Source organism: Cygnus olor, chromosome 5 (genome assembly GCF_009769625.2).
Source record: "Cygnus olor isolate bCygOlo1 chromosome 5, bCygOlo1.pri.v2, whole genome shotgun sequence".
NCBI classification, from domain to species: domain Eukaryota; kingdom Metazoa; phylum Chordata; class Aves; order Anseriformes; family Anatidae; genus Cygnus; species Cygnus olor.
In genome coordinates, this window is record NC_049173.1 from 22417496 (window position 1) to 22429938 (window position 12443).

A 12443-nucleotide genomic window follows, 5' to 3' on the forward strand; every position below is an offset into this window, starting at 1 on the left:
GAAATACAAAGTATGCTAAAAGACTAGAGTACAAAGACAAGCTGAATGACATCAGAAAGAAAACCATGACAAAAATAACCTCATTTCAATCCTCTGTACTTCTTCATTAAGGTAGTTTTAAACCACTTGGTCACACAAACAAGTATGCTTTCTACACAGACCATGTGCCATTTAGCATACAACAACAACAATATTCAAATCATCAACATTTACTCAACACTTAATTCTTTTCTCCACATTCAGTGTATGTCCATTATTCAGACTCTGCTACAAAGCACAGGTATTTTTTTCCATGAGAGTTCCTGTGGTGCTGTTCTGGGTTACACGTCTAGCTGTCAGCAGCAGGGTCAGGGCTGAAGGGGCACCCACCATGATGAGAAGCCAGAGGCCCCAGGCCAGACATGGCCAGCTCCAGACAGCTGCAACAAGCACCCCCAGCCCCACAAGACTCAGCTGAGCCAAGCTGGTGGCACCTCAGAGAAAAGATGCTTAAGAAAGGGCAAAATACCGTATGTGAGCAAGGAGCAAGGAAAGAAAAGAGCAAGAAACAGCCCTGAAAACACCAAGGTCCAGGAAGAAGGAAGGGGATGAGGTGCTGCAGGTGCTGGAGCAGATCAGCCTGCAGCCCATGAAGGGCCATGCCCGAGCACATGCCCACACAGCAGCCACAGGGACTCCACACAGCAGCAGGTGGAGGCGCTCAGGGGGAACCTGTGGAGAACCCACACTGGCACAGATTTTCCTGACAGCTAGCGAAGAGGACCCATGCTGCAGCAGCTTGTGAAGGACTGCAGCCTGTGGGAAAGACCCACACAGGAGCAGGGGAAAAGTGCGAGGAGGAGGGAGCGGCAGAGAGGAACTGACCACAACCCCTGGTTACCAAGTCGGGAAGAAAGGAGTGAAGTTGAACCTGGGAAAGGAGGGTGTGGGGGAAGGCATTCGAGTTTTGTCTCTCTCACCATCCAAGTAAATTTATAATTGGCAATAAATTAATTTCCCCCAAGTTAAGTCTGTTTTGCCCATGACAGTAATTGCTGATTTCCCTCTCTCTCGAACTACTCTCAGCCTATTTTCTCCCATCCTGTCGAGGAGGGGGAATGAGAGCACGGCTGGGTGGGCACCTGGCCACAGCCAGCCCACCACAGGTGTTGAGCAGTACAGTGTGCAAGTTACACTCTGATAATCTTCTTTGAAAAGTCCTGCAAGATTCAGGGATGTTATTTCCAATTTTATATACACAAAGCTGAGAAACAGAGAGATCAGTATATAAATAGTTCTGGATCTCAGGAAATACGTGGCACCAAATTTGGTGGAATTCATAACAACTTCACAGCTCCCATTGGTTATGAGGGTCACCACTTCTAGAAGTAATACCCGAATCCCAAATGTCGAGTAACTTTTTGTAGCTTTCCATAGTAACTCTAAGGCAGACAAATCAACTCGTCCAAGCAATATTCAGACACCTTACGTAGAGATCCCTTCCCTCTTTTTACCATGCTGTCTCTTTCAATACAGACTTTTCAAAGTGGATCTTAAAACAAGCCTCTCTTTAGTACATAGGCCTACGTCAATCCTTTCGCTATATGTACTTTTCAATATCCACAGGGAAGCAAATTGGAAAAAGCACAGGAGCAAGTATGAAATTAGGTATTACCATAAAGTATACAAGCACAGATACACATACTTCTAGCATGTCCTTCTTTTGCATATTTATCTGAGTAACTTTCTAACATTCTACTAACGTAATTAGCAAAGAACAGGTAGCAAAGAGCAGGTGCAAGACCGCCTGCTTTCTAACATTCTACTAACGTAATTAGCAAAGAACAGGTAGCAAAGAGCAGGTTCAAGACCGCCTGCTGAACTGAACATGTACAAGTCTATGGGGCCAGATGACATGCATCCCAGGGTCCTGAGGGAACTGGCTAATGTAGCTGCCAAGCTTCTCTCCATATTTGAAAAGTCCTGGCAGTCAGATTAAGTTCCTGGTGACTGGGAAAAGGGAAACATCACTCCCATTTTAAAAAGGGTAGAAAGAAGGATCCAGGGAACTACAGACCGGTGAGACTCACCTCTGTGCCTGGAAAGATCACCGAACAAATCCTCCTGGAAGCAATGTCAAGGCACTTGCCAGACAAGGAGGTGATCTGTGACAGCCATCATGGCTTCACCAAGGGTAAATCCTGTCAGAACCCATCTGGTGGCCTTCTATGACAGAGTGACTGCATCAGCTGACAAGGGAAGACTGACCCATGTAATCTATCTGGATCTCTGCAACGCCTTTGATATAGTCCCATGTGACAAGCCAATCTACAAATTGGAGAGAGAGATGGATTTGAAGGGGGGACCATTCAATAAAAAAGAAATTGGCTTGAGGGTTGCATCCAGAGAGTGGTGATCAATGGCTCTGTGTCCAGGTGGAGGCCAGTGACAAAGCGGTGTCTGTCACAGGTCTGTCCTGGGACCAGTACTGCTATCAATGACATAGACAATGGGACCGGAGCACACCCTCAGCAAGTTTGCAGATGACACTAAGCTGAGTTGGTGCAGTTGATACAACAGAAGGAAAGGATGCCATCCGAAGGGACCTGGACAAATTTGAGAAGTGGACCCATGTGAACCTGATGAGGTTCAACAAGTCCAAGTGAAAGGTGCTGCAGCTGGACTGGAACAATCCCAAACAGGAGTAGAGACTGGGAGAAGAGCTCACTGAGATCAGCCCTGTGGAGAAGTACTCGAGGGTTCTGGTGGATGAAAAGCTTGACATGAATCAGCAATGTGCACTTGCAGCCCAGAAGGCCAACTGCATCCCACGCTGCATCAACAGAGGAGTGGCAGGCAGGTTGAGGGAGGTGATTGCCTCCCTGACTATAGCAGAGGGGTTGGAACAAGGTGATCTTTAAGGTCCCTTCCAACTGAAGCCATTCTATGATATGATTCTGTTCTATGATTGTAATTACTGGACAGGTAACTTAATTTTAGATGGTTTTCCAAAGGACACAAAGCTTAGGCAGCCACACTACCTGTTAGTGGTCCTCCTCCTCCAATAACGTTTTAGCACTCTGGTGAAGTTCCACCAGGTTTAAAAAAAAAAAACAAAGTTCAAAATATATAAACACATACTAGTTTTTGTGAAAAACTGACACCCATATAAAGACCTGAATTAATGGTTCCAGTGGGCTACAGACAAGAAAATTCAATATCCTGCATGATTGCATCTGCTGGTCAATTAGTGTATATACACGTAACTTGACTACACAATGCAGGAGGTATATCTGAGTCACTGGGATTATACCTGAGTCTCACAGATCACCACACCTCAGCTCTGGGAAAATTCTTTTTCATTTCCCCAAGACAGATCCACTGGCGATTTAGAAGTTCTCTCATCTTCTCTACTATCTCCTGAAGTCTCCTGCTGTTTCTTACCTAAATAGTTCCCAGGCATTAGAAAAAAAAAAAAACACACCACCATACTGATAGGCCTTTTGTGACTTTTCCTGTTTGCAACGTCTTTTCCCATTGAGGATACAAGTAAAGCTGGAAATGTTTATAAGATGCTTGGATGATACTGAATTTTGGTATATAGAGAGTTAGATTAAGTGAACTGATAGTCTGTCTTGCTTATGCCCTCTTGAACATTACATTTAACTTGCCTCTCATGATCAAATAAAAGTGCATATATACTTGATACTTCACAAAACTTGATCACATTTGGACAACGGCAGTGAAAAAAGTTATTAGAAAAAATTGTTTTCAAGCATCTACTCCAAATATGAAGATAAAATACTACATCGATTTATTTTTCACTTACTCACAATTTTAGCAGTAGATCTAATATTATACAATTATACAAATTATACAGTGACCACTGACATGGAAAGCAATAACCTAAGCACATAACACTGGACAAACTTATAAGTAAATGAAATCAGCCACATATCTCTGATTATTCAGAAATTCAAATTGTAGTACTAATACAAATGTTTTTGAATCCAGAAAAAAAACAGTTCTTTACCAGAGATATTTTATTTTGAAAAATGTCAGTTCATAGGAACTGAAACTGTGTATGGGAAGTCTGTTTAGACAAACCATCTGAAATCCACTACTGTGATTATTACGAATTGTTTCAGTTTTAGTGTAATCAAAATTTTGATTTTTTCCAAGCCAAGAGAATTGTATATTCTTTCTGAAAAAAAATCTTAAAAATAATCAAACCCTGCTTCTTTACTTCAAAAGGTTAGAAAACTAAATGTAGAGATTGGGGGGGGGGGAAGGAGGGGCACAGGAAGATGAAGGGGAGGGGTGTCAAAGAAATGGAGTGAGGGAGGATGGAAAAGAAGAGCCCAGGCTTTTAAAGAAGGTAAAAAACTGACAATACTAGGACTGGCTTAAGAAAATACAGGACAGCAATGGCAGTGGTAGTACAGATAGAAGTTCAGCAAAAGGCTGAAAAGTGCATGATAACACAAGATCAGAATCAGGACAGAGATGTCTTTTCCTAAAGAACGACGGTGTGAAATCCACTATCTGTCAGCCCCACATGCAGAGTTCACCTCTCATTCTCCCACCCTGGTCTGTACAGAGTATTGTAACTACTACCACAATCAGCAGCTTGTTAGCTCAAGTGGTAGCAGACAGAAAAAATTCCAGCCTCCCTATAGAATTTGGGTGCTTGTAAGATGTAGGGAGGAATATGCCTGCTGTACTTATGTCTCATTATCACTGATATTCTGAGGTTGGTTGCAGGGAGAAGGAGGGAGGCAATGTAGAAGGGTTTTTACAATTAGACAGCAAAATGCTGTCCAGGGAAACTAGATGCTGTCTCTGCCTCAGGTTTCCTGCGGGAAGACACAACAATTCACTCCATGACAAATTTTTCACAGCGTGGTCATAATTGTCTAGACCTAGTTCTCCAAGTAGCACAGTTTGAGCTAATAGGATCCTATTTACAGACACACTGAATATTTGTGCATGTAAATGACTAAAAATCACATCAAATTGGTACCAAATAATCCATCTTTAATCTGGTGCACTGTTTCCAAACCTGTAAAACGTGGAAAAAAAGCTACTCACTTCATGAAACAAACACAGGAATAAATCCAATTACAACTTCTTAGTTCTATATAAACATATGATGAGTGGCACACACACACAAAAAAAGAAAATCGACAGCTCTATATTTAGACCAAAATTTAGTTGGTGTTCATTATTCCAAACCAGCAGTAAGAAAGAAGGTGGCAATCAAATAGGCTGTTTATTTTTACTGAGGGTTCAATTTAGACTTCTGATCTATGCCTAAAGACAGCATGAATCCAGTGGAAAAATCTATGTGACCACATCATTTAAGATCTACTCCAGGAAGTGGAACGCAGATTGAACAGCAAGTCTTAACTCTGGCTTCTCTGACTTTTGACTTCCCCACGATGGTATTCTTTTAACAGATATTTTTAGCTGTAATGCATCTTTAATTATGTAATTCATATACATGTACATATGCACATCCTATTTTAGTATAGGATTGTATCATATTATTTATAAACTCAGGTTCATGAAAAATAGACTTCAAAAACAGATGGCATTTCTGGGGACTGAGTTGGTAATGTAGAGAGTGCCACCTCATGGTGCTTGCTAAAAAATCGTATCCAGCAGATCTGTTCTCTTAATATGCAAAAGTAAACAGGATGATGCATTTAGCAGCATATTTCACTAATTCAGAGAGTTCCCCCTTAAATAAAATTCCCCTTTCCTCCAGGTTAGTGTATATCAAGTTTCTGCCGATTCCTACATGGAGAAGGCATTTTTTTTCTTCCATTTTCCTGTAAACCTACATCTTTGGGCTTATTTCAAAATCCTGCTCATAGCTTTCCAGATAATCGAATTAACACTTTACCTACAATTAATTGCATTCACACAGTAGAAAAGAACTTTTTTTTTTCTCAGAGATAGGCAGCGCCAGAATCTTATGTCCTACGGCAGACGTTCTCATTGTTTTTCAAGTAGAAGCTAGGAAAGAGGATCTGCAGCATCTGGCAAAACAGCAATGGGTCACAACCAAATGCATACACTCATATCAGTGCCGCCTCCAGAGTTACCATTCTTGTGATTCTATTATCAGCTTTCAGACTACTGGTGTTTTCCTCAAACGCCCAGTTCCTGCAGTTATACACAGCTATGAGAATTTTAAACCACCATTCAAAAAGAAAAAGTTTATGACTTCTGTAGCTGTGGGGAAATGGACAAAAATATCACCTCTAAAGCTCTGTAATGAAATAGATCAGTATAAAGTACCTGGGTCATTTTAATGCATATCTAACTTGAGACACACCCGCCTTTCTTAGTGACTGATTTTTTCTTCCCCCCTTCAACCTCATCTCTCTACAAAAAGAATCATAAGCTCAAAAGCTGTTAGCAAATGCAAGAGAAAAAAGTAAGACTGTCACATTCTGTACATTAGAATAAGATAAGGAGTCATAGAAACAGTTTGGGTGGAAGGGACCTTAAAGACCATCTAGTTCCAACCCCCCTGCCGTGGGCAGGGACACCTTTTCCACCAGACCCATCCAAATCTCTGGTGAGTTAGGGTCCTCCCTACCTCTCAAAGAAAGTTGAGAGCAAACTGCTCTATTCGCCTTTTCTTCTGGATGGCTCTGAGCCACAGGACACAGGAAGTTGCAAAGAACAGCAGAGACAAATCTATATTCTCTAATGTAGCTATCAAAAGTGGTTTTAATGTGAGAAAAGTTTGTACACGAGGGAAGGTTTAAGGACCTCTAGCTCTCTTCCTATTGCACAGGAAGTTGCCACATTTGCAGCTCAGGAATGAGGTATACTCACAACATACTCCAAACAGAGCCTGGCACAAGAGACTTGATGCTCAGCACCTTTGCGCTCCTGGGTATGTGCAAGCTCCTCTATCCCATAATCACTTAATTTAGATATTATGATTGTCATAGAAGTTTCTGGAACAGGCTGGGCAGTTAGCCTCACACAGCTGAGCATTAGTTTCAATATAGCTCTTATAAATATACAAGAAGCAACTGGGGCATGGAAAAAAAAAAAGATACACAAGAACAGGGAAAATGTGTGTAAAGGAAGAGAAGAGACTGGGAGAACAGCAACATGAAGGTGATGACCAGAACTACCATACATTGCACTCACCCTCAGCAACATCATCATCCACCATCAGCTTAAGGCTTTTTCCACGCCCGAACGACTCGAACAGTGTGCCACTCGTTGTCATTGAGTTTCTGTCCAGCATAAGAGTTTCAGGTCCCTTGCCTGGGGATGGTGATATGCAAGACAGTTAAAGTCAGACCCCAAATTAAGTTTAGTATTTGCCCAACTGGAAAGGTCACTAAAATCAACCTGGTGTGATACAGGCTAGGAGACCATGTAGGTTTATTACAACCTGCAATCAACCCGCAGGTACACCTTCCCAGCTCTGAGGAGGTCAGGGTTACGCTTACTCTCAGAGAAGCACCTTGGTCCTCAGAGCCCAGTGGTCACAGGCATCTTAAAAGGGGCAGAAATCTCTCTTGTGGTATGGTACTCATTTCCCAACATAACACTGTACAGGGCATTGCAGTATTAGAAAAACAAGCTGGTGACAGAAATAACTCTAGAGCGAGCCAGCATTTTACACATTTTACATATTTTTTTTTTTCCTAAGAGCCTTCATTTACAACAGCTGCAAGGTGCTTAGGATTCTTTTCAAAGTTAATTGTACTGGTCTCCTAACACTTAGGTATAAACACCAGGCTGGTTTCAGTCTTTCAGTCCCCCCAAAAAAACAAAAACACACCCAAACAAATAAAATAAAATAATAATAAAGACATAAAGGCTTCCAAACACCACTCACCACCTGGCTGAATCCTCTACGGTTGTTTCACAAGGCAGCCTGGCCATACCCACACAGGGTGCTTGCTGTGCCCCCTGAACTACATGTCACACAAGGGAAAGAGGAGCCCTTTGCTCTCCAAAAAGTAAAGCCACATAGTTGTCCTTGCAAGCAATGCTCCTGGGAGAACAGCATGGTGCTACCCATATTTGTCCATTTTTGCTGCTTACCCATCACAGTTGACAGGTAATTACTTAAAACATTAATTGTTCAGATTACAGGACTGGAACACCTCGCTCCTGTCAAATGGTAAGTGAAGAATGGTGTGTGCTAAATTAAAACTGTCTATGCTCATTTCTGTACAGTACTCAGCTGCCTTTTTTTTTTTTTTTTTTTTTTTGACGTAGATATATCAGAGAAATGAAGCAGAAATTGTTGCTTATCGGGTTTGGGCCTATTGCCCAAAATGGCAGAAGAGGAAACCAAGAAAGGAGAAGCACGACACATTAAACGCAGGAGGAACAGGACAGGGATGACATCAGGAGCTACTACAGCTCACCTTACTGCACTGGTAAAACCAAATGTCAGATATGCAGACTGTTTTTCCATGTTTGTTCAACAAAAAAGCATCTTTTTTATTCAGATACTTTGAGCTGGTTACCACACAGTCCAACTTCACTGAAAGAGTATAAAATGCATGCATTTCCAAGCCAAACTCTGCACAGGGGAGATGTACCCACTCTGATCTGTATTGTGGTGCTGGCTAACGAGCAGCATGTCACAAAGTGAGACAGAACTGAAGGGGTAGAAATCATACCCAACGACAGTAGGCAGCCCACAGTATGCATGCTGCCTAATTAGCAACATTATTGTAACTGCACCTTACTAAGGGGGGTGTGGGCAAAGAAAATGTCTCGTTTAGCTAGCATATAGCATGGCAGGGAAACCTTACAGAATGAGATGACAGCAGAATGAATATACATCTCTCAATAAGGGATCACGCAGTTCACGTTAACAAAAAAGGAGCTCGATTCCCTTTCAAATAAAGCCAATTGCTAACCAATTTTACCACAGAGCAAGAGGAAAAAAACTGTCTTTGTAAAGTGACCTGAAAAATAAAAAGAGTCATCCATGGATTTAAAAGGATAGGGAGTCATACACTGTAATGACAGACAAGACCTCCCTGATAGGAGTCCCGTAACCTCCGCAGTTTTCCCACCTGTGCTAAAGGCAGACTGCACCACAAATGCAAACCTGACAGCTAGATCATAGCCACAAAGTTTAACTTGTCTATGTCAACAGAACTTAAACTCCATTTAATGGAGTCCAAGAAAGTTACGCTAGATTTACATTAGTGGGAGTAGATACTGTCCCTGACAGCATGTTACAAATGGATGCACCTGGACAGCCTAGAAAGGTAATGCCTATGTGAGAGCACACTGCAGCGGTTACTGTAGTTACACACAGCCACTTCCTCGGCCTAAATGAACTCCCCACCTGTGTGTTTTTGTAACACTACCTGACTTCAGGCAAACCGTAGGCAAAACAAGGGCAGCAAATGGCTTCACAGTGCCCTTTTCTACAGGATGATTGTGGCTGCTGGGGCTAAACTGAGACAGCCAGGTGGGCTGACTTGGCTGACCTGACAACACAACACTCTCTGTGCAGCAGCTCTGTGTTCACCATGGTTCGGACACTCAAAGTGCTTGACCTTGTTGTTACCCCCTTTCAACCCCAGCCAAGAAGAGCTGCTTTGGCTTGCCGTTACTAACTTGATGCCCACTGTAACACTTTCAAAAGAAAACTGTGACAGTAACAGAAGCTACCTGGCTAGATCCACAGAAAATGCACATCAACCAATTCAGAAATAAATAAATGGAAAGTTTCAGGCTTTACAACTGAGTAAGGTTGTCTACAAATGAGATTCCTATTTAGAAGTGGTTAATAGTTTGGGCTAATAAATTTGAAAATTAAGCACAGCAAATACAAACAATTCCATACTTACTAGTCTATGTCTTGATCAATTTAATATTTAAACTGTCACAAAAATTTGAAATACTTTAGTTTATGCACAAGCCTTCATTTCGTATGGAATAACAGGCATAAGCTTCTTTTAGTAGGGTTACCCAAACAACGCGTACCAAAAAACATGCGTACATGGGAATGCTCAAGAGCATTCAGCAGGTATCAAATTCAGAAGAGCACTTCCAAACAGCATTTTTACTCCATTCAAAACTGCTTTGTTTTCAAATACTTTGAAGACATTTATGCAGCAAGTGGGTTGACCCAAAAACCTGCAAAATCATGCCTGAGTTTTTCAGCTGACAGCGTGCAAATGAATTGCTGCTCCCTGCATGAACTCCCACTGAACTCAAAGCAGTTCCAGAAACTGCATAGAGGGATTGCTACACCTGGGCGCCAAGCCTCATCTCACGGAGCAGGATGACTTCATGTGCTGTTACCATACAGTCATATGTGGTCAGCTTTTAAAAAGAAGACTTGAAGACTTCTGATCCAACAGTTGTGGGTGCTGGGGAATAAAAACAAATAGTCCATGTGTAGTGGTGAGGATCAAGTGCTCTCCCTGAACATGAGGTAAGGCATTTGTATGGTCTTACAGCTAAACACAGCAGCAAGTGTTTGGCCAAGGAAGAGAGATTCTCCCCCTTCAAGCTATCTTGCAACTATCTCACCCTTCATCTATAATGCAGGTATAGGAAGTGGCAAAGCAAAGGTTAGCTGGACAGAGAAGAAAGTCAAAGATGTGAGTCTTCCCCTTGTGCAACAGTCTTTTATCATAAGAGACAAGGAACCAGAAAAAGAGACTGCAGTGTTAGAAGCTGGGTGCCTGGCAACACTTTCTATTTATAATACTTCTGATGAGATGGCAGCTGGGCATTAAGCAATTTTTGCATTTTATTTCATTTCTGAGTGAGAACAGGTAAGATGCAACGTAACAGGAAAAAGAACGACAAAATTGCTACTTTTACAATAAATTAACTAATAAGCTAACAGAGTCTTGCCCACCCAGAGAACATGGGTCTCACTGGCCTTCTTGGTCATTCCACCTCCTTGTCTAATGACTTCTAATGAATGGCATATCACTCAAATGATCACTACCCTCTGATTTTTAACCTCACGTGAGGCAGGCTAGTGTGTATTCCTTCAGTGCAGTGGCAAACACTACCTTATCAGAAGTCCAGCTGCAGTTCAGGCTTCCTGAGCAAAGATTAGTTGACTCAGCTGCCACAACTCCTCTTTATGGTCTCATGAATCCTTTGAAATCTAGTCAATAAGCATGCGCATATAATTTATAACAAATAACTAGTATATGCTTTCAAACATGGAAAAACTCATTCCAGTCAGCTCAGCATGTCCAATTCTTTATTTCTCTAGCACAGGTACACTGTTGCTAATTAATAGCTTGGCCCCGATAGACTATGTAAGTGGCAAGAATAGGCATGCTGAAGTATAAACAAACAAAAAGCAGTTCCTGCTCTCTGAAAATAAGTTGCTTTCCATCTGGCCCCAAGAACTTGCTCATTTAGAAAAAACAACTGGTCAGAGGACTGTATTTAAGATCGTAGCTCAGAAAACGTCAGCTGTTTTGACTACCAGTACACAGAATTTCCCTACTCTCAAAGGCAAAGGAGAAAGAAGGTTAATCCTCTCACCATTTTCTCACAGGTGGATCAAAGAGTGTGCCTTTACCCTCAGTGCATGCTGTCATTATCTGATCCATTTATATGACTAAAACAGACTTCATGAAACAAGGCTATCTTCATTATTGCACATCTTATCGAACATTACAGAAGAGGTCAAACATATCAGAAGACAACCAGAAAGGACATCGTCAGACTGACGAGAATGAGAAAGGCTCTTCCTCATTACAATTACAACGATAAATAATTCTACAGTGGTAAACAATACTTTTTAGAGAAGACCCACAGTAATAACAAAAGGTTTTATCATTTTTTAAAAAATAATTTATTTAGAATGCTCAGCTGCTATCAAAGCTTTGTTCATTGGCAGGAGACATTTTTTACGTCTGTTTTATACAGGGCAACATTGCTCAAGAATGCCATCAGCATCCCAAGGCAAGGATAATTTTTTGGTTTTTATTTTTTCCTCTTGCTCTGTCTTCTGGGGAGGGACATTAAGGCTGTTTTTACTCACATGTTAACATAACATGATTCACTGTGAAAAACTTGTGCACAGGTCTGTGAAACATGAGAATGAATCATGAGAGAAGCTGGACAGATTCCCCTGAAGCTTTCAGGAAACCTATCCACCCCAGGTAGACCTTATTCAGCTACTCCTTAAAGGATATTTAGATGCGGCTAGCAGAACTGCAGAGTGGTTGTCTTCATTGCAGCCCCAAGAGTGTGACACAGAATGGTCATGTTACAAAGTCAAAAGGAAAGAACTGGAAAATTTTTATGAGAATAACGAACGTTAGGCAGTCAGTTACTGTAACATCACTTGAAGATGCCACAGCAAGATGTCAAGCTCTATTTCTATATATATTTTCCAATACAAAAATTCTCCACCTGTTTCTCACCCCAAATGATATTAACATTTTAAATATATATGCCTTATATATGCTGAA

General features: G+C 41.5%; 1 protein-coding gene across 1 annotated transcript in view; it reads right to left on the minus strand.

The window, feature by feature from the left end:
- The window catches only part of NRXN3 (neurexin 3), a 1009770-nt gene that overhangs the window by 554274 nt on the left and 443053 nt on the right, over positions 1-12443 (minus strand). Inside the window, 3 exon segments of the mRNA XM_040559130.1 lie at positions 7156-7201; positions 7203-7258; positions 7261-7275. Of these exon segments, the coding sequence (XP_040415064.1) occupies positions 7156-7201; positions 7203-7258; positions 7261-7275 (117 nt within the window).